Source organism: Rhincodon typus, chromosome 30, assembly GCF_021869965.1.
Source record: "Rhincodon typus isolate 14 chromosome 30, sRhiTyp1.1, whole genome shotgun sequence".
In the NCBI taxonomy this organism is placed as follows: domain Eukaryota; kingdom Metazoa; phylum Chordata; class Chondrichthyes; order Orectolobiformes; family Rhincodontidae; genus Rhincodon; species Rhincodon typus.
In genome coordinates this window covers 25643580-25667692 of record NC_063361.1, presented here as the reverse complement: position 1 = coordinate 25667692, position 24113 = coordinate 25643580, and the positions used below count along the sequence as shown (strand labels likewise).

The 24113-nt window shown below is 41.3% G+C and overlaps 1 protein-coding gene across 1 annotated transcript in view; it reads right to left on the bottom strand.

Moving 5' to 3' along the window:
* plcl5 (phospholipase C like 5) overlaps positions 1 to 24113 on the bottom strand; it is a 74696-nt gene that overhangs the window by 32956 nt on the left and 17627 nt on the right. Inside the window, exon 3 of the mRNA XM_048614780.1 lies at positions 15895 to 15970. Coding sequence (XP_048470737.1) covers positions 15895 to 15970 — 76 coding nt within the window. The remainder of the gene's footprint in view (positions 1 to 15894; positions 15971 to 24113) is intronic.

Genomic DNA, 24113 nt, shown 5'->3' with positions numbered 1-24113 from the left:
TTTGGAATTAAAATGCCAGATGAATGTAACCATTGTGAGTTGTTGTTAAAAACACATCTGGTTCACTAATACCGTCTAGGGGAGGAAATCTGCCATCCTCACTTGGTTCGGCTTACCCATAATAAATGTGGATGACTTGACTGCCCGCTGGACAATTAGAGATGGGCAATATATATTGGCCAAATCAGCCGTATATCACAAACAAATAATTTTTAAAAGTCCTTTTGTCTAACCATGGATGAGCTCAGCACTGGTTAGCTTGTACAGGTCATTTCGAGAGTTTCTCTCATTGTACACTGAATCAGTTGTTGTATCACAGAGTATGAAAGAAGTCCCTTGGCCCACTATGTGATTGAAAAAGCTATCCAGTTGGTCCCACTCCTGAACCTTCCCCAGAACTCTCCAAGTCGTTCCACGAGGTGAGCGGAAATTAGTCATAAATTGCGACTTTCCAACAAATGTTTACTGACACCTGTTTGTTATTTCAGCACTGATTTCAATCTCGTTATGTAAATGTGGCACAGTCTGCCACACTGGGAGATAAGGCTATTACATCTATTGTAAACAGGTCTTGGTTATCAACGAAACTTACATTGGACATTTTCCAAAAATTAACCACCAACAGCAATTACCAGATGAAGATAACCATTCATTATTTCTCTTCACATTTTAAAAAGAAATGGCAGTGAACAGTTTTTCCCAGTGGGCCAGCATTAGGTGGCTATTTGAATCCTGTGGTCCCTGATCCTCCCAAATTCAGTCCCTACACTGTGCTGAGCAAGCCACATTGGCAATAGGAGTGTCACAACAAGTAGACAATTGGACAAGGTCATGGCTCTTGATCATTATCCAACAACCTGGCGAGCTTTAGGAGATCACTGGATTGACTGAAATACCCTCTGTCTTCCAACTTCATTCTGGCAATCTGATATGACTGACATAAGAAGTTTCAATGGTGGTTGCTAGGAGCCAAAAACAGCAAACATAACAAAATTGAATAAATTATATAGCTTATAAATATGCAATATAACAAAGTGAGGCCATTTGCATCAATCTAGAAACTAAATATCAATGTTTAATGAACAACATACTGTAGATCTACACCAGCATATCAAAAGCCCAAATCCTGAAGGCTCTTGGATCAGTTCCAACTGTCCAACCCTAGTTTTATCGTATGCTATAATAAACTGAGGCACAGCCTGCCCTTTCACTTACATGGAAAAGATTCCAAAATACTAGTTGAAGGAGGGCAGAAAGTTTGCTCTTATGTATTGCCCAGCATTCTGTCTTCAACTAAAAACCACAAAACATAGATTATTTCATCAGCCAGTCATTTATTTGTGGGGCTTTGCAATGCACATAATAAATGAATTTTGAAAGTAATTCATTACTGTGTGCTGTGCTGAAAATTTGTCGGCTGGCTGGGAACTCCTTTGGGGTATCATGAGGACATGGAGGGGTGCTTTGAGGACACAAGTTAATCGAGGATTATTGTGAACAGCAGTCTCAATGCCTCCGCAGGAATTAAACCAATGAAATAAAATTCAAAATGGTCATTTAGTTTCAGAGTTGGGCTGTATCGAGACAGCTGTTGTGTTGAGTTAGGGATGTGCAATGAAGTGATGCCTGTGATTTCACCTCTTACAGATCCAGCTCGAAGTGATATAATAAAGATTCCTTCTCTGGTGGCTGAAAAGGGCAAGAGTGTGCAGCAGATGTGATAAGACAGTGTAAAATTTGTCACTGTTAGCTTGCCAATATTCACTGCCATGGTTTACATGAAACATAAGCAGTGCTAGTGCACCCTTGGAGCTGAGCTGGAGTTAATGACTGCAGGGGTGTTCTGATGAAATCTGAAACTGAACGAAAGGAAATCTGCTCGTTTAAGGTCAAAGTTATAACAACCCATCTCACAGTCTCATGGAGACAGCCAGTACAACTAGAATGTTTCACATAATACCATCATTAAAAATCTCATACAGGTTTGCCATCTCTATGGTGACTAAAATCAGATAGAAGTAATTTTTTTTGTTCATGAAATTACTTTGTATCATGCATTGGTCTCTCTCCTCAGAATTACAATCAAAATTAAGTTTGTATTATTCCTTTCAGGTTTATTTCTGCCCTTGCAGAAAATTCAGTCCACGTACATTTAAAGGATGGTGATTAAGTTGTTCCAGGGAGCTCCGTGAGCAATAAAACTGCACAGAAGTTCACTTGGCTGTTTGTCCACTCTCCCAGCTAGAGCTCATTGTATGAAAATTAGCAACGTGAGTTGCACAGTATTGTAAGAATCTGTGGTACAGCCTTGTAAGATATTGGTCTTAAAACATGATAACCTACATAATAAATCTTTGATCACAGTCAAACTGTAGGATGGCAGACCAAGAATCAAAGAAAATAAAGCCAGCCTTGGTGACATCTCCAAACAGCTGGATGATAATGAAACTTGCACCACAAACCCAAATGGGAATATTTGACAAAGAGCCATTGTACCCAATGTTAGAATGCAGATGTAGCAAGTAATTAAAGAGACAAGTGTAAAATTGGCCTTAATTGCAAAGGGGGACAGAAAATAAAAGAAGTTAATCTTTCTCTGACTGTGCAGGGTATGGCTGAGACTGCATCTCTGTATAGGCAGGGTGTTAGTTTCGTCACTTGTATGGGATAAACATGTAGGGGAAGCAGTACATAGAAGATTCACTAGATTGATTCCATGCAAAAAGAGGTTAACTTAAGAGGAAGGGCTGAGCAGGTCCGGTTTATAGTCATTGGCATTGAGAAGAATGAATAGAAATCTTATTGGACATAGATGATTCTGAGGGGGTTTGACAGTGTCTGTACCAAGAGACTATTTCTCCTTATGTGGGAGGAGGGTCTGGAACTATGCACCATGATTTCAAATAAGAGTTTTCAAGTGAAGATTGAGATTTTAAAAATGTTAATCCCACAGTTCATACTGTGGACAGCAATGGAGGCTGGGTCATTTTTCTGTTCAATATGTTAGACAGATTTTTTATCTACAAGGGAGCAAGGGTTATGGAGCTTAGGCAGGAAAGTTGAGATGAGATCATTGTCTTTTGAGCTATGATCTCACAGATGGAGAAGGCTTGGGGGCTAAATGGCCTACTCAAATGTATATTTTGTACATTCTTATAGGAAACCACTAAGGTTGAAAAAAATCAATGCAAAGGGAAGGAAAATCAGGTGCAACAACTGGACATCAAAGCTGAGTTTTAAAACTCAAGTTTGTAAGCAGAAGGAAAGAATTCTAAAGTTCTGAAGTCCTAGAAAAGAATCAGAGTAGGGCACCAAGCAGTCAGTCTCAGTGATAAACTGAAATGGAGAAGGAAGAACAAGTAAAATTGGGCTCAGAGAAGACAGTTTATTAATTCACTGATTAATGCTGTATCAATGAAGTAAACAAAGATGAGGAAAAATACAAAAGGATGTGAGGGACTGAGGGTTACAATAGTTTAATTTATCATGTGATAAAGGTTCTGCCTTTTGCCCTGAAACCCATGCTGGCATACGTTCTTTCAAGTGATGTTGGTTCTAGTATTTATTGTCCATTCCTAATTGCTGTCAAGGTGTTAGAAAGCCACTTTCTTGAACAACTGCAGTCCATGTGGTGAACCCACAGCGCTGCTGGAAAGAAGCTTGATAGAAGTCCTCACATATGAAAACAGTATTCAGTCTTGGATAGGGAAAACAGCAAGTATTATTACTGTATAGGAGAACTGATTGGTGCAAAGAGAAAAAGAGAATTATTGGGGACCATGTCAGCAATTGATATAGTTCAATTTGATGTGACAGGAGCTACTGACATCAATAATACCCAAATTATGAGGAGGCCTTAAATATAAAGTCTCTGACAATAAAACAGCTAGGAATACTGCAGCTAGTAACCCACCTCTTGACTCTCCAAGGCCTGCCTACCATCTACAAGGCATAAGTCAGGAGTGTGATGGAATAATCTCCATTTTCCTGGATGGGTGCAGCTGTAACAACATTGAAGAAGCTTGACAGCATCCAATATAAAGCAGCCTGATTGACTGGCACCACATCGACAAGCATCCACTCCCTCCGCCACTGATGCACTGCAGAAATTCACTAAAGATCCTTAGACAGCACCTTCCAAATCCACGGCCACTTCTATTTAGAATGGCAAAGGCAGCAGATCCATGTGAACATCACCCCCTGCAAGTACCCTGCCAAGCCAATCACCATCCTGACTTGGAAACATAATCATCATTCCTTCACTGATGCTGGGCCAAAATCCTGGAATTCCCTCCCTAATGGCATTGTGGGTCTACCTACAGCACATGGACACGCCTTCAGCAGTTCAAGAAGGCAGCTCACCACCACCTTCTCAAGGTCAAGTAGGGATGGGCAATAAATGCTGGCCAGCCAGCGACGCCCACATAACACAAGTGAATAAAAGAGAAAAATAATTTCTATCTTTAGTTTTGCATACATTTAAAATTCATATTATTTTCTCCAAATTAATGAGCCAGACAAAGCTAAATTCAGAACCAGTGAGTGGAGAAAGAGACTGGAATTCAATCCTGCTCAGATTTAGCTTTATTTACAAAGGGAAATATTACAGGTGTATGGTTCCTAGCTCTATAACCCAAGCGATCTCAATAATGCCAGGAAGAGACCGTTGACAATATAAGTCAAAAACAGAGAAATTTGCTGCAGTTGTTCCGAAAGCCTGCTGGATCAAATGTCAATGAGACAGCTGATTTGCTGCTGGAGAGCTCTCCACTGGAAGTATAAAGTTGGATCAGGAAGTCCTGCTCTTCTAAAACATGTGGCTAGTCAGAGGCTGGCATCTCCAAAACTTGCCAGCACCACAGCAAAGGCCACGGCTCCTGCTGGAAAGCCAACAATCACTCAGTCCATTCACCGCAGATCGAGGATCGCAGGAAATATCTATTACTTGGGAAAGTTTTCTGGGTTTGGGGGTCACAGGGACAGGGAGGCTAGTGGTATCGTAATTGAGGACAGCAGTTGGCTCTCAAAGGTGAACCCCTGTCCTAAATTCCAATCCCTGGGTCTTGTCCAAATTAGTGTAGACTGAGGGACCTTCACTCCAACCAAACTGAAAGCCTAAATAAAAAGCAAAAGAACTGCGGATGCTGTAAATCAGGAACAAAAACAAAGTTGCTGGAAAAGCTCAGCAGGTCTGGCAGCATCTGTGAAGGGAAAAACAGAGTTAACGTTTCGGGTCCGGTGACCCTTCCTCAGAACCTACAGACCCTTCCTCTCAGGAAGGGGCACTGGATCCGAATCGTTAACTCAGTTTTTTCCTTCACTGATGCTGCCAGACCTGCTGGGCTTTTCTAGCATCTTTGTTTTTGAAACTGAAAGCCTGCCCAGAATGGTCTACCCATTAGGTAGGCCAGCTCTCTCAGCCTGCCAGGAGCTGAAGTAATTGCAGTTCAGGTGGGACATGATCCTGAAGTGGTTGTTAATTGACCACCTAACTGGTGGCAGGGTGAGAAGACTGATTGCACACGTTCCCATCCAGCACTTAATTTCTGAACTAGTGAGAAGGGGCCGAATAACTCCCTGGTGTCAATCAATCTGATTATCTGCCCTTCCTGCCAACTCTCAGGAGGGAAAATCTCTACCTAATAGATATTTTCAAATCAACCTGATCAGACACGTTATGACACACGTCCGGAGCAGGTGGGAGTGGATTCTGGGCCTCCTGACCCAGAGGTAGAGGCACTAGCACTGTGTCACAAAAGCCCTAAGTGCCTCCCTAGATATTTTCTAATCAACCTGTTCAGAGATTCCATTATGCATTTCTGAAGCATGTGAGAATTAAACCTAAGTCTTCCTGCTCAGAGGTAGGGACACTACTCTAGTTTGTTGCTACTAGAATTCATTGCCACAGAAGGCTGTGGAAGCCAGGTCATTGAGTATATTTAAGACAAAGATAGACAGGTTCTTGATTGTCAAGGGGATCAAGGGTTACAGGGAGAAAGTGGGAGAATGGGGTTGAGAACTTATCAGTCATGGGGGTGGCACGGTGGCTCAGTGGTTAGCATTGCTGCCTCACAGCACCAGGGACTCAGGTTCAATTCCACCCTCGGGTGACTGTCTGTGTGGAGTTTGCATGTTCTCCCTGCATCTGCGTGGGTTTCCTCCAGGTGCTCCAGTTTCCTCCTACAGTCCAAAGATGTGCAGGCTAGTTGAATTGGCCATGCTAAATTGCCCGTAGTGTTCAGGAATGTATGGATTAGGGTGGGATGTCTGAGGGTCAGTGTGGACTTGTTAGGCCGAAGGGCCTGTTTCCACACTGTAGGGGTTTAATGGCACAGCAGACTCGATGGGCCAAACGGCTTAATTCCTGCTCCTACGTCTTATGGGCTATAGGAGCCCTTGTAAGTACTTAACCTTAATTTATACAATTGACAAACACATCCACTCTGCATGAAACAGCTCCACAAATACGCTGGAAAACAACATTGTCTTGTTGGTTGGGGCAGCAGGTTTAAGATGATAACAGGCACAGTATTCTGTCAGATGAAAAGGTAACTCCTGACTGTGTCAAAACAGGCAGATTATTTTGCTGGGAAATCTGGCAGCGTGAGTTGCTTGCCAAAGTAGGAAGTCTGTTAATGTTTCATTTGTCTGCTTACTTCAGGAAAATTGGTTTTAGATCAGTGATGTTTCAGTCCTGGAAAAGACAATGTAACCTGTCCTATCAAAAGATGAAAGACTGAAAGAGAGACTGATGTAGTTCTCACATATAAGCATTGCACTGTTCAATGTCTCATCAATGTGCCTTGCTCCTAAGGATAATTTTACTTGTAAATAAATCCAGAACAGCAGCTTTACTGTGGTCTGAAGATGTAATTTCTTTTGGCATTCAGAAGGCAAGAGTGGCAGACATCCAAAATATTTTCCAGGGATCAATTTATTATGATTGAAGGTAATTTGGATGTCTATGCTAACTCAAATACAGCAAAGATTAAAGCTGCAGGTTTCAGATCACAGATTTTTCTATTCCAATTACTTTCATTTGTTATAAGGAACCACCTTGACTGTAAGGATGGCATGTAAATGGTCAAAGTTTAGGATGCCGACCTGGTCGGAACTGGCCATGGCTTTAAGTTAAAAATCACGCTTGAAGGGATATCCCGGACCCAAAGCCTCTGAAAAACACTCTAATTTTCGGAAGTGCGGGGGAATATATGGGAAATTCATCTGCCTCCAGTTATTAACTTCCTTGATGGACTTGTCAACAAGCCAAGGAGCTAAATTCAGCAAACTGAAACAATCTGGTCAGCGTTAATTCACACTGTCTGATTCAGTCTAGGCTGAAGTGAAACACAGTAGTAAAACTTGTGAATGACATCTATTGACCCGAAATGTATATCTCAAGATGGTTCAGTATGACCAGTATATTCGTTTCCAATTAAGACTGCTTCCTTTACTGGTTTTTCCCTCTGGGAGATGAGGAGGGATTTCTTCTCTAAGAGAGTAATGAATCTATGGAATTCTTTACCTTATTTTTATCCTTAATCATATTCAAAGCTAAGGCAAACAGATTTTTAATCCCAATGGGAATCAAAGTCATAAAGAAAGAGGAACAAAGTGGAATTGAGGACTATTAGATCAGCCATGATCACACTGAACAGTGGTGCAGACTCAATGGGCTGAATAGCCTACTTTTGCTCCTAAGTGTTACGGTCTTATATCTTGCATTGTTGTTGCTTCCAAATGTGCAAGGGCTGTGAGTAATATTTGACTCTCTAAGTTTTTCTAGTATGTATTAAATGAATATTTTATTTAAAATAAACTATAACCTAGTACAAAGAACAAAGAAAATTACAGCACAGGAACAGGCCCTTCGCACTCCAAGCCTGCACCAACATGCTGCCCATCACAACTAAAACCCCCTACCTTTCCGGGGACAGTATCCCTCTATTCCCATCCTATTCATGTATTTGTCAAGACGCCCTTTAAAAGTCACTATAGTATCTGCTTCCACTACCTCCCCCGGCAACGAGTTCCAGGCACCCACCACCCTCTGTGTAAAAAACTCGATTCGTACATCACCTCCTCGCACCTTAAACCCATGGCCCCTAGCAACTGACTCTTCCACCCTGGGAGAAAGCTTCTGACTGCCCTCTCTGTCCATGCCTTTCGTAATCTTGTCGACCTCGATCAGGTCGCCCCTCAACCTCTGTCGTTCCAGTGAGAACAACCCAAGTTTCTCCAACGTCTCCTCATAGCTAATGCCAACCATACCAGGCAACATCCTGGTAAATCTTTTCTGTACCCTCTCCAAAGTCACCACATCCTTCTGGTAGTGTGGTGACTAGAATTGAACACAATATTCCAAATGCAGCCTAATTAATGTTCTATAAAACTTATCATTAGGACAAACAGCTTGATAAATCAAAAAAATTTACTCACACCAGAATAAATCAAGAGGTATTCATCAGCATTAATAAAGAATAAAATCACACTGCACCTTTTGTCCCTGTGGCAGATATTATTTAAGATCCAGCTACATCAGTTCTTGTGTTCCTGGCGTAGACATTAAGTGTATCAGCCTGACAATGATATTAATATTCCGGTTGTTAGATGATTATCGAGCTTTATTTGTAAATAATGTGGAAATTTAATTTCGAAATGTAGTCTAGATTCACATATATTCTATAGAGCGTGTAGATTAAGTTATAATGTTTAAACTGGAGGTGGGGTAGAGACAAAACTGATAAAATTTAGATGAGGAGGCCCCAACATAAGATCGGTTTTATTCTTGCAAGGGATATGAGCGTTAGTGGCAAAGCTTCTAATTGGTGCCTATCCCTAATGTTTTTGAGAGGTTTGTGAGGGCAAGTGAGGAGATTTAGAGTCTACCACATAATTGTGAGTCTGGAGTCACATGTATAGTCACAGATCAGGTAAAGGAAGCAGTTCTCCTTTCTTAGAGGACATTAATCAACCAGGTGGAATTTTTACAGCAATTAATAATAGCTTCATATTGACCATTACAAAGTAACTGTCAAATCTAGATATAGTCATTGAATTTAAATTCCACCCCCGGTCTTGAACCCATGTCCTCTAGTTGAGGGACTTTACCAGAATACTGCCATCTCCCCAGTTGGGCTGAATAGCCCATTTGTATGCTGTCAATTTGACAGGATTCCATGGAACAAAGGCTGCTAAATCATCATTACCAGAGTGCTGTGTTGTCAAAATACATTTCAAATAAAAGTAAAAATTTAGAAGATTTATTTCACTTATTTAGCAACATAATGTCTAATTGATTTGAATTGTAATGATGGGAAATTCTGTAAACTTCCTGATACTTCTAGATTTTCATTGTTCCCATAATCTGAAAGCTTTATGTTTGATAAAAGCAGCTGTGGGGAGAAACTCCCTAACAGTAACATTATTAAATTCTATCTCAGTGATATCACGAATGGAGAATGCAATCATTACCGATTATTCCAAATTATGTCATTGCAGTGGTATTTTCTATACAGATGGTCTATTCCCAGACTGCCTCTAACCAATGTTTCAAATTTCAGAAAACAAGCCACACCAATTACCTCATTGGTCATAGCAACATTTGGGTTCATCCTTGAATCCAAACCGATATCATCAATGTACAGAATCCAAGCTCCCTGACTCTGATTAGCATTAGTCAAAGAAACAGGCTTTTGCCTGGCAAGGAGTCAGTCATATGTGGACAAGCCAAACACACCCAGGAGACAGAAGTCCATCCAGCCTTACTCATCCAAGAGGCGCTATGGACTATCAACAGCAACAGAGTTGTATTCAATCTGTAACATCGTGGCCTGGCAGATCCTTCACTCTACCATTACTATCAAGTCAAGAGGGCAACACTAGTTTAATGAACAGTGATGAAGAGCATGTCAGGAGCAGCACTAAGAAATACCTAAAAACAAGTAACAATATCAGCACCAGTAGCAGAACAACCAATGATTACTTGCATGCCAAACAGCATGTAATATACCGGACTAACCAATCCCACAGCCAACACGTCTCCCATATTCAGTCATGAATGGTGGTGGGTCAGTAAATAATTAACAGGAGGGGAAGATGCACATATATTCACAGCTATCCTCAACAGTGCAGGAGCCCAGCGTATTAAAACAAAAGACAAGGCTGAAACATCTGCAACAATCTTCAGTCAGAAGTGCCAGCTGGATAATTCATCTTAAGCCCCTCCTGAGGTACCCAACATCACAGATGTCAGTCTTCAACCAATTCCATTGACTCCATATGACATCAAGGAATGGCTGAAGGCACTGGAAATGGCAAAACCTATGACTACATTCTGACAATAGTACAAAATGCTTGGGCTCCAGATTAGCTGCGCCTCTAGACAAACTGTTTGAATACAGTTACAACAGACATTTACTCGACATTGTGGAAAATTGCCAAGATATGTCCCATACACAAAAAAAAAGGACAAATCCAACCTGGCCAATTAGTGCCCTACTTGCCTAATTTCAATTATCAACAAAGTGACACAAGAGGTTGTTGACAGTCCAATCAAGTGGCACTTGCTCAGCAATAACCTGCTCATCGACAGTCAGATTGGGTTCCACCAGGGCTATTTAGCTTGTAACCTCATTGGTTAACCTCATGGACAACAGAGCTGAATGCCAGAGGTGAGGTGAGAGTGACTGCCTTTGACATCAAAGCAACACTTGACTGACTGTGGTATCAAGGAGCCCTAGCAAAACTAACGTCAATGGGAATCGGGGGGAAACCTCTCCGCTGGTTGCAGTTATACCAAGCACAAGGGAAGGTAGTTGTAGTGGTTGGAGGACAGGTGTTTCAGCTCCAGGACATCTCTGCAGGTGGTCCTCGGGGTACCGTCTAAGGCCCAGCCATCTTCAGCTGCTTCGTCAATGACCTTCCTTTCATCATAAGGTCAGAAGTGGGGATGTTTGCTGATGACTGCACAATATTCAACACCACTAACCATTCCTCAGATTATGAAACAGCTTGCATCCACCTGCAGCAAGATCTGAAGGAAACTGCCATCCTTACCTGGTCTGGCCTACATGTGACTTCAGACTGACAGCAATGTGGTTGACTCTTAACTGCCCTCTGGGCAATTTGGGAAGGGCAATAAATGCTGCTTAGCCAGCGACGTCCTCCTCCCGTGCATGAAAAAAAACAACCTTGGGATTAGCATTGACCAAAAACTGAATTGGACTAGCCATATAAATATTATGGCTCCAAGAACAGATCAAAGATTAGGAATTCTGTGCCAAGGATCTCATTTGCTACCTCTCCAGTGCCTCTCCACCATCTACAACACACAAGTCAGGAATATGACGGAATATTCTCACTTCACCTGTGTGGTGCAACTCCAACGACAACATCCAGGACAAAACACCTCATTTGACTGATATGCAGTTTCCCCTGATTGCCATTGTTGGCATTTTGTGGTATCTACTACCTCTGTGAGTACTGGATGCAAAATGAAGGTTGCTTGAGGTAGTTCACTGCCACCAATTCTCCTTTGGCTAGACTGTGGACAACTATTAATGGTAAACGATAGATCACTGGTGAGTCTAAGAGACATGCTTAGTTAATAATATGGTGAACTGTACGATAGCAATAAGGACATTTTACATTCCTAGTCAGGCATGATTACTAGGAACTGTACAGAATACATCTGTTTTCTTACAAAGGCGGTGCAGAATGCGCAGTCTCCACCCAAAGACTGTGTGTGACATCATCAGATTGGGTGGAGTCAGTGCAACTTAAACATTAACTCTTTCAGAACCATTACTTTGTACAACAATTGGCACTTCATCCAACACCTTCAATATTCAGTATCTTCACCATCCACACACAGTGGAAGAAGTGTTTATCATCTACTAGAAACAGTGCAGGACTCACCAAGGCTCCTTTAACAGCATTTCCAAATTCTTGACTTCAACTATCTTGAAGGACAAGACCAACAGATGCATGGCAACGCCACCCAGCTCCAAGTTCCACATCAAGCCACACACCATCTAAATTTGAACTATGTAACCGTGTCCTACATCCTTCACTGTTGTTAGGTCATAGTCCTGGAATTCCCTTTCTACGAGCTCACCACCACCTTCTTTAGGGCATTTGGGATGGACAGGAATTGCTGGCCCAGCCAGCAACAGCCACATTCAATGAATTAACTTTCTAAAAGGCTAGGCCTAAAGTCAAATTGAAGGACTGGGGTTACAGGCACTTCAATAAACAAAAACCTCAAGACCTATCTACTGTCGCCCCTCCACGCGCTTCCCCCCCCCCCCCCCCCCCACCGCATTCCCCACACACACATTTCCTTTACACAGACGTAAGTATACACATGAATATATTAATGTATTTTAGGAGGTTGAATAGGTACTGCTGTCAGACTGGAAGAGGCATTGGGAAAGGACAGTATGGATTTGCACTGATGTAATGTTTCTCCACCTCCCCACCCAGTGTAACTGTCCAAAAACAGATTGAAGTCTAGCACCAGGTCTCACTGTTATTATCTAATGCTCTGAAAGCTACTCTTAACATACCTAACTGACTGTAATATACAGGATCACGTGCCAATTCAAATGACTACATTTCCAATTCTATATTCTTTGACAAAGAAATTAAAGTTAAGTCTTTTGCTTAAAGAAATAGGCAGGATAAAGATGCACAGTAGCCTCATCTTTAACTTTCTCTCTTGATGTGCACTTTTCACCTTTTCGTCTCCTGAAGGTATAATACATTCTGCCACCAATGCAACACTTTGGTATCTTGCTTATCTCTCATTCTTATTCTTGTACAAGTGAATATCAGATGTCCATATGATCCATGGAAGACAATCACTGCCACATCTGATTGCTCCCTCTTCTGATGTCCACAATGATACACATTCTAAGAGTGGCAATTAAAGTAACAACATGGCTGGTTTTCCACAATTTTGTTACATGAATCTTGAAACTAACCGTAACCTCAGACAGAAAGATTAGCGTGTCTGTAGTAGGGTTTTGCTTGTGTTTGTAGCCCAGTGTCACACCGTACTGTTCATCTATTGATTTGCAAGCACAGATTACTTTTTTAAAAACCCCATGTCAGATGCTAGATCTAATTGCAGCTGACATTTTTACACCATTTGAGTTAAGTTCAGACTTGACAATTTAGTGCCCAGCTTTGGCCACCTGCAACCCCTAAACCTCACTGAAACATTTCAATTAATGCAACTTTTAAAGCAATTTCCATTGACAAAGTCAAATCTGGCTTTTTGAATGAAATTCCAAACTGTTGATTCCCACAGATATACTCTTCACAAGCATGAAATAAAACAAAATTACATGGAATTGATAGTTCAAAAGGAAATAACTTGGCTCAAGTTGAATATTCCAGTGTTTATGTTGCACAGAAGCTTCCCCTCTACACGCTTCATCTAACCACCTTAGCACATCCTCCTAATCCTTTCTCATACGCTGAACTGGCTTTTCTTTAAACACATTTCTGCTATATTTACCTCAACTATTCCCTGTGGTAGTGCATTCTACATGGTAAAGAGGTTTCTCCTAACTTCCCCACTCACTCTTATATTTGCGGTCTCCCATTCTGGGCACACTGACAAGATACAGAAATGCGTGGGATCCTGTCATGTGAAAATAATTTTATTCTGTCTTCAGCTGTTAGTCACTTTGAGACTCTGTAGAATAAGACCCTCTTTAAATTTCAATGCTCAGTTTATGGCATCTTAAGAATGAGCAAGTCCTCTAACACGGTTTCTCAATCCAAAGAACTGCAGACAAACACTGTCCAAGTTGTCACAGGAAAACAGCCACACCTCTGTAGTGATGGAACAAGGCCAGCCTGGTGGACCTCACAGACTATGAGTTCCCTGATTGGGGCTGTTAACCTGGTCCAATCAGGGAGCCCTGGCTGACAGATGTAAACAGGAGTGACAGGGATCCTGCACACTCTAGGAGCTGGCTCTGAGCTAGCTGGGTCAGTGTCATGTCCTATGCAAATGTAAATAAAGGGTGACTTGGTGACAGGATAACGACCTTCCTGGAGTTATTTCAGCCTTTTGTGTCATTTTCAAACTGAAATATAACTGCAGGCCCAATTCAGCGCTTGAAGAAGCTTAGAAAACCTGTGAAGGTTTGTGTTTTGTTTATATTCACTTGAAAGTAACGATATCACGCGATCAGTACAGCACATAAAAAATCAAGCACTGCGTTAGTTAATTCTTTCAAAGGAGTGAATAGCGAGGTTGCAAGAGGCCTTGGTGACTATGATCAAATAGTTTTTGACAGCATGCACTGTCTATATTCAAATTTACCCTGTTACAAATCAATGCCTGAGGAGAAGTGTGAAAAAGAAAAATCGGGGTTCAAACTTTTTTAAGAAATCAAGAAGTTAATTTTTTCCATAACTAATGCATATTTGTTGCTTTGAAGACTTGAATAAGGTCACTGCATACAGTGAAATATAACTTAATGAACAAAACTAAAAGATTCATTAAAAGCCAAATGGTTACAAACCGTTGGGATTTAACATCCTTTTTACAATTGATTTTTGTTTTCAAGGTATGAATATCAATAAAAAAAAGTCTCTGGGAATCTGCCAATTGCTGCAAATTGTGTGAGGGAAATGATCAATTAAAAAGATAAGTTATCTAATACCTGGCCTATTGACAATCTACAGCTGCCATTTGCATTCCCTCACAATATAGTGATCAGTAAATCCCACAGTGCAGATCCTAATGATATAACATTGAATGTTTAAACAAAATGTGTTTCTTTCAATACCTAAAGGAAAGGGATGTTGATCGTAACTCTACACTACTTTAACTTATTAAAAGGGACCCCAGTACAGAAGGTTTCTCAGTAAATTCAGCAGCATAACTAATAATTAATTACAGAAAACTAAAATTCCTTTTAAACAAAATAGTTTTTAATCAACAGACTTTTTACTTTAAAAATAGCCTCTATCTGTGGCACTTTTAGCTGTGGATTCTCCAATAAATATGCCGACATTCTTTCCAAATAGCACAGCAGAATATTTTCAGGCATATATTTAACCAGTTCTGCTTCAGATTTGGGTGAGAGAATCTTCACCAGCTGACAGGTGCTCATAGCCCAGCTCACCAGCACAATTACATTGCTCAATTCTCTTCTTCAATTCTCTGAAGAAAGGTCGGCTTGACCAACACCACAGCACCATAATTTCCATCGTACACTTTACTTGACCATCAGGTCTAGGAGTGGGATTTGAATGTCAAGCTACCTGCCCAGAAGTCAGGATGCTGCCTATTGCACTACAATAATCCCTACATGGTTATACAAACATCCAAATCAAACACACTATACAATAAAAAAAACAAAAATACAAATATGCCGGAAATCTGAAATAAAAACAAAACACACTGAAGAAACTTAGCAGATCCGGAAGCATCTGTGGAGAGAGAAGCAGAATTAACACTTACCGTCTGGTATACCTCTTCTTTAGATCCTGTGCAGAGCGAGTTCCAAAGAACAGTCATATTGGACCCAACATTTTAACTGCTTCTTTCTCTACAGATGCTGCCAGAACTGCTGAGTTTCTCTATTATTTCCTGTTTTTATATCTTTGAAGTTATATTTTTTCCAGATACCACAACAGGCAAACCTTACAACCTATGAAGCTCTGCAACAGAAAAACACATTAGCTCGCTGCAAATTCTCACTCGTGAGCACTTCCCCCACCAGCCCCTATTCTGAGGCCAAGTATTAGCCTGGTTGAGGAACAACAAGCACAAAACTAGCTCACTCCAACATTCTCCAGCTCTTTTCTCCACATTAATTGAGCACTCAGCATGTAGTCCACGTATGCAGTGAAGACAGTGGCACTTACCAGCCTTCTGAGCCTGTATTATCTTCACATAGACAGCATCAGCAGATTCAATCAGCATTTTGCTGGTCTGGATCATCTGAAAGACAGTAACAAAGAAAGTGAATAAGAGCAGCTGTGATCACCTTGCTAAGCTCCGCTCCCGTTTCTGGAGATTTTAAATGTTTGTATCTCTGTGGGTTGAGGTAACCCACTGAGCCTCATTTATTGCCTAATCGACACATTTGAGTCTTGGTGTACATGGTAAACTGTGGAGTGGCTTTCACAACAACTGATTCTGTCCTTATCCCATACTTCCAGAATAAATTACGACACAGCTGGTTGTGGTCATGGAACAGTTAGCAGTAGTTATGTGGTCAGATTTTTGTTTAGTCTTCCCTCATCCAGACGTGCTAGAGCTAATGTTGCAGATCCTGTTGGCATCTCGTCTAAGAACAGCTAATTTAGCACAGGTTAGGAGGTGAAAGGGGAGCCAGTAAGTCAGCGGGGGGGGTGCGGGGGGAATTTGGTGAGTCAGTTCAGGGGTGGACAGGGAGGTGGCACATTGGCTCCCCATTTTATCTAACACGCCACCACCTTCAAATACGCTGGCAGGTTAGGGTTACATGATGCAAATATTAGCCATTAGGATTAGTAAGGCCAATGAGAAAAAAACTGTTGTCTAAATTCTCTGATTTTTTTTCTTATTCACTTGTAGGACATGGGCATCACTGGCTGGGCCAGCATTTACTCCCCATCTCTAGTTGCCCTTGAGAAGGCGGTGGTGAGCTGCCTTCTTGAACTGCTGCAGTCCATGTGCTGTAGGTTGCCCAACAATGCATTTAGGGAGGGAACTCCAGGATTTGTCGCAGCAACAATGAAGGAGCATCAATAGAACTTGAAATGTCAGAGTAAAATTGGATATTATCAACATCAGCAGGTTGTCATCTTCTAGATAATTGTATAAAATATCGATATTGCTAACTCTACACTGACAGCCAATTTTGAAAAGTCTTGACTGATTCTTTTGCATTAGGGCTCATTATTGGAGCAAGCATACTGGGCTGAAAATTTCTAAACCATAAATTCACTTAATGGTTTTAGATTTAACCTGCAGAACATTGACAGTTCCAAAGAATTGAAGCTCTTTATTTTTGCATTTTGGCTCACTCGTTTAGATAGTGAAAAATTGCTAAATGCTGTAACAGTATTGCAGAGGTGATGTTAGCAATTTACTTCCTGTATTAATGTATGATTAATAAACACTGAACTCTCTGATAAATTATTATTGTGGCTTTCGAAATGAAATTCTCTGAATTGTCTGTTGAGGCCTGTAGCTTACAGGATCAGTCACATAAATGCAACACAGTTGTACCTATTATCTTAGGCAAGGCTTCCTAACATGGGGGTCAAGACCCTAAGTTCCAAACTGAAATGTGGAAATTGCGAACTCCAATGCAGCAGGGGCCCCACAGATCTCTGTTTACCCCTCTTCCAGCTCACTCAGGTCTTCTCCCCGACATCCACCCACCTACACCCCCTGAAAATGGCTACACAAGTAGACAGGGTGGTAAAGAAGGCACACGGCCATTATTGGTTGGAGCATTGAGTGCAAGAGTCAGGATGTCATATTGCAGCTTTATAAGACTTCAGTTACGCTGCACTTAGAGTATTGAGTTCAATCTGGTCGCCACACTACAAGAAGGATGTGGAGGCCTTGGAGAGGGTACAAAAGAGGTTCACCAGGATGCTACCTGGATTAGAGTGTACGAGCTATAAGTAGAGGCTAGAAAAATTAGGGTTATTTTCTCTGGAGTGACGGAGGCTGACGGGAGACTTGATAGAAGCTTATAAATTTATGAGATGCATAGATAGGATCGACAGTAATAATCTTTTTCCCAGAGTTGAAATGTCTAATACTAGGGGAATGCATTTAAGGTGAGAGGAGGAAACTTCAAAGGAGATGTGAGGGGCACTTTTTTTTACACAGAGAGTGGTAGGTGCCTGGAAAACGCTGCCGGGGTCGTGGTGGAGGCAGAAACGATGGGGATGTTTAAGGGGCTTTTAGAAAAGCACATGAATATGCAAGGAACGGAGGGATATGAACCAAAGGCAGACAAAAGGGATCAGTTTAATTTGGCATCATATTCAGCAATAACATTGTGGGCCGAAGGGCCCATTTCTGTGCTGTAATGTGCTATGTTCTACGTATAAGTTCTCACAGTCTCACCGAGACGTCTCAACAATTTTCAAGGCTCAAATTGTGGTCATAGAGGGAAACTGTTTGGGAAGCCTTGTTCTAAATTCTTAGCTATTCTGGACCTGGAGAAACTACAGTTAGCACTTGAAAGATCAACTGACTTAAAAGCATAATAAAAATACTTCCATAGCATTTATTTTTAGCGATGCACATTACTAACATGAAATTCCTAACCCAACTACCATGGTTTTACTTTGCTCTGCTTTATAGTGAAGTGAATCCATAATTTTTTGCTCACAATCTGCATACGATTTAAACTCAATTAAAATTATCAAGCCCAGCTGGAGATTTTGTGCTCCACCAGATTTCCAATATTTTATTTAAAATGTTATTAATTATGCTTATTGTAGTCTACAGAACACATTGCAGTAGGTTAGGAACTGGTATCTAAAACAGCACAAACGATATTACACTATGCATTGACTGGAAAAACTGTCAATTTAACATTAAACTTTAAAATGAGTATTAAAAGTTTGCAGACTGTCATACATTGAAATTGTCAATTGCATACTGAATATTCAAAGCATCTGTCAATTTGGAGGTTCCCTGATCAACACCAAGTATAATCAGAATGCTCAAATGTGTAGCAATTAGACTGTAAGAGATGAAAGATTAAATTGGTGTTATTGAATAAAGGTACTCCAGAGGTGTGTAATAGCATCTCTGAATAGATTGATTAGAAAGTATCTATAAGGGTGTAAAGTCTTCTCAACCTGGTCCCTTGCCTGCAGTGAGGTGACTCACAGGTTAAACTCATCACCAGTTGGTTTACCCTAATGAGAGAGCAGCCTTATGGTCCTCTGGGACTATGGTGAGTTTCACTTTAAGGATCTGAAGGGGTTAATCCTGAGAAGACCATTAAGCACCTCCCAATATGATGAAGTCACATGGATGTAGGCAGGGGACCAGCTTTGGAGCTCAAAGGATCTAGATCTAACACCAAGATCTCTATCATTAAATTGAAAGACATCATCTCGGTAACAATGTAACTTGCACTCAGTTGCTTTCATGCAATAAACTACGTTTTGTTTAAGGCAAGTCAGATATAAGTGGACATCCTCCACCACACTAGATCTAGCAGACCTTGTAGACCCTACCAGGAAAGAAGATGGTGGCAGCATATCTACCTGATAGATCTTACATCATGATGATCTGTGATAAGGATTTCGCCAATCGGCATGCTGGCACATGGTTTCCGTGGCACCGGGACCTCAGAGGTCCGCGCAGTGGTAAAAAAAACTAGAGGGAACGCTGCTTACAATACACATCAAAACAGCTGTTTCTTTAAGAGGCAGTAGAAATGCAACATCCCATACTTTAGAAACAACTTATCAGCTCTGATTTTGGCATCAATATAATGGTTAGACAAGTGCAGCTTGCTGTTAGATTATTGATATATTATTGGAGATCCACGGTTCAATTCAAAAAATCCAAGTAATGGTGCTCGACCATTAGCATCACCAGAACGGCATCTCGCTGGTAATCTCACCTTTCAAATGAATTGAACAACATAAAGTTAACGTATTTGTGTAGTAGGCACAAAATTGAACTTGTCATAGGAAATAAATTCACTATTTTAAATCTGTATGCTGTTTACTGATGTGATAAGTTAATTATGCCAATTAACTTCTCTGCTTTTGAAAATGAACTGTTACAAATGTGGCATCTCAATCCATCAGATTTTAGATATTGAAAATTCTTCAGGCATAAATCACTGACAAACAGGTTGAGTAGCAACCTGGAAAACCTTCCAATGCTAGAAGCAGACGGTCTTGTGATACAGTAGTAATGTCCCATCTCAGGCCCAGAAGATCCACATTCACATCCCATTTGCCACAAAGGTATTCATACATACCTGAACAGGTTCATTGACAATAACTACAACAGTGATAGACGTTCCTGCTTAGCCATGCAATACACCGAAAATTGGAGCCTCTACCATTGTCTATTTACAGCTCCGGCTACAAATTAAATATAATGTGGATAAATGTGAGGTTGTTGACCTTGATAGCAAAAAAACGAAGGCAGATTATTATGTGAATGGTGAAAGATTAGGAAGGGAGGAGGCGCTGTGAAACCTTGGTATCCTTGTAAATTAGTCACTGGATGTAAGTGTGCAGGTGCAGCGGGCAGTGAAAAAGGCAAATGGTATGTTGGCCTTCAAAGTGAGAGGATTTGAGTATGGGAGCAGCAATGCTGTAATTGTGGATGGCCTTGGTGAGACAACACCTGGAGTATGGTGTCCGATTTTGGTTTCCTTATCTCAGGAAGGTTGTCCTGGCTATAGAGGGCATGCAACAAAAGTTTACCAGACTGATTCCTGGGATCAATAAATGTGGAGCTGGAAAAGCACAGCCGGCCAGACAGCATCCGAGGAGCAGGAAAGTCAACATTTTGGGCCAAAACCCTTCATCACAACATTGACTTTCCTGCTTCTCGGATGCTGTCTGAACCAGCTGTGCTTTCTCAGCTCCACATTTATTGACTCTAGCTTCCAGCATCCGCAGTCCTTGCTGTCTCCTGATTCCTGGGATAACAGGACTGACATGTGATGTATGACTGGACTGGTTTGGATTATATTCACTGGACTTTAGAAGAATGAGGAGTGATCTCATGGAAATCTATAAAATTCTAACAGAACTATACAGGAAAAATGCAGGACGGATATTCTCGATGACTGGGAAATCTAGAGTCAGGAGTTGCAGTCTAATGATGTAGGGTAGGCCATTTAGGACTGAGATGAGGAGAAATGTCTTCACCCAGGGAGTGGTGAGCCTGTGGAATTCTTTGTCACAAAAAGTAGTTGAAACCTAAAAGTTGAAGGTTTTCAAGAACAAGTTAGATATAGTTCTTAGGGCTAAAGGGATCAAAGAGTATGGGGTGAAAGGGGACTGAGTTGAATGATCAGCCATATTGAATGGTGGAGGAGTTTCAAAGGACCAAACAGCCTAGACCTGCAACTATTTGCTATGTTTCTACAACATGCCTGTAAGCGTGCATGGTTCACATCAACTCAGTCTCTGAGGAGCCAGTTTGCTGGACAGCTGATGTGGATCACCAGCTTGGTGGCCCTGTCCATTCTTCACCGTCTCTATGGTGATCTCAGCACTGCTGGCCGCAGTGTCTTCAGGCAGAGGACTGACAAAGGATGTCAAGTCTAACTGATAGCAGATGCTATTGGTGCTCTCCAACAACAAATTGCACCTCACCTTCCTGCTACATAGAAGCAATACCACAAGCAATCTCAAAAGCAATTAAAGTGTCTACACCTGTAAAATGCAAATTTAAATAGAGTTTTTCTTGTCTATCACAGCAAAGTGTAAAACGTTTTCAGACAAAATTGCAGCACAGCGCACCACTCCCAGAAATAAATTATCAACACTAGCATACTTGATGAAAATAAATCTTATAATTAAAATTAATTAGCAACTATAAACAAGAGATTAGCATAATTCATTAACAACCGATTGCTAATGGTCCGACAATTATACAAGTGTCATAAAGACGGCATATGAATTTGCTGACTGAGTTTTAAGCAATGTTTTAAGTTAGCTTAACAGATTGAAAAGGAGTAACTGTAATGCTTCATAAGTCAGCCTCAGTAAATTAAAATGATATACTTCAATAAATGAAAGCCCATAAATTTTGTAAAAGTTCAGCTAGTGAATCCTCAACTAGTGAAAGAAATGTTGTATCTGCAACCTCGCATCATTAGCGAAGAATGGGAAGGTGTCAAAAGAAAGCCAAAGGAAAATAAATCATTTACGTTTGTGATCCGGACTGGTGCCAGAACTGTGTTTCTCTGACTTATTCTTCTCCACGCACAATACCAATATCTTGTTTCTCTGTGTGTCTCTCTGTATTTGCAGGGGGAGTAAAGCTTAAGTTATAGTGTTATTGATTAGCAATTCAACTTGTCTAATTTTTGTCATTGGTTAAAAAGAGATTGATTCCAATAAACAGTTATTTTCTTGTTAATGGAAATAAAACTGGTGCACATATTTTAAACTGAATTAGACAGTTAGGCATAATTGGGCAATTTGACGGTTTAATCAAATTTTACATTTGAGGCGACTCTGGGAACAGGGAGGCTTGATTTCCACTACTTCAGGGATGAATTCGCAGGCAGGGGCAGGAGTGGGATAGGCATGGAGTATGTGCTTGTACTTGTCTTTGAACAAATCTAGGGCTAGAAGGCTTGAGGTTAGCTTCTCCCACAGGGTCCAATTCAGGTCATAAAGGCCACTTAAAGGCTTCATCTCAGAACTGCTGGTACACCAGGTATACCTTGCTGAGCTGGCCCAAGGCTGGTTGAGGGTTGGGGACCTGGAGTCCCTATTTGCTGCATGCTTTGTCGCAGTTAGAGTCACTCATTGGTGGAGACAGGCAGACCTAGAATAAGACATCACAATCCCTGCCCTTCATATTGACCATTCATTCCCCTCATTGCCAGGAGGTCCATGTCTTGTTCAGCAAGCCAGGCTCACTCCCCCGTTTCCTCAGGCTCTGTTGCTGATCACTGGTGTCAACTACACTGCAGTACCAGAAATGACCACTGCTCTCCTGCTGGCACTGCTTTGTCAATGACTGGCAGGAGCTCTCAGGGGAAGGATATCCACCTCTCACTAGGATTTCTGGAGGACAAGATTTCCTTGATAGGAGCAGGCAAGTCTGAATGCAGCCAGAGAGGTGCCCAATTGGGACTTAGTTCCGTCAGGCTTCCTGAAAATCACCAATGTGAGGGTTACCACAAATTTTCTTGCTAGTAGATAGTGCCCCACAAAGACTAATTCATACTTCCCTATGGTTTAAGCCATCTGCCTTTTACTGGGTTAGAAACATAATAGGTTTTAAGTTGGTCTGAACTTAGTGTTGAGCCAGAGGCTGTAAAATGCCTTACTGAAAATCAAAGTCTGTCCCTCAAGCTTCCCTTGAGCTTAATTGGAACGTTGCATTCGGCTGAGGACCAAGAGTCAGTGCAAGGACAAACTGGAGAATTAGAATGGAAAACCAGCAGAAGCTTGGGATTATAGTTAGGCACAGGACAGAGGTGGTTACCCAAACTGTGTTCAGTCTCTCTTGTGCAAAGCAGACCTCATTGTGTGCGACAACCACAGGAGACTAAATTGAAGGAAGTACATGTAAATTGCTGTGGGTGATGTTAAACTGTGTCCTGCGGGAAACCAAAGGAAATTTGCAGCCTTACTGGCTGCCACAAACTCTCCCTCTCTGACTGTTTCTACATGCACTTTGTGACCAGAGTGGGAAGTGCTGTCTCTCCTGGCACTCAATCAACTACAGGCTGCAAATGCAGGGAAGGAAAGGATTCTGAAATCTGCTTGTTACCATCCATTCAGTGGTCAAATGCAACCCCGTACAGATGGCTCAGCAAGCATGAAAACCATGACACTGTCTCCTGAGACTCCATGCCATGTGTAGGCTTCCAACTATCTCCTCAGGTGCTCAGGTATAAGGCAAAAAGCAGCTTTAGCCTGGCTATTCTTGCTACAACACAACAGGTGGATGTTTGAGCAAGTACTTCTCAAGACACAACAGCACATACGCAGAGCCAACTCAGTTCCTAAAGGCTTGTGGAGGAACACAACCTGCTGTGCAAGGGCTGAGGACACATCATATAAACCTGATTTCTATTCCTTGAGTTTAGAAGATTAAGAGAAGATCTGATCAAAATTTTTAAAACGATGATAGGATTTTATAGGACATGTACAAGAAAACCAATTTCTCCAGCATGGAAATCCATAACAATAGGGCATAACTTTAAAATTAGAGCGAGACCACTTAGCAACAAAGTCAGGAAGTACTTTCCTCCCACCGAAGGTAATTGAAAACTGGAGCTTGCTCCCTCATAAAAATGTGAATGCTGTTGTAGCCACAGAAATGGGAATATAGCTCCTTGAGTGGGAACAAATGATCCACACAAGTGGGAACATAATTCTATACCTTTAAGACTGCTAGATGACAT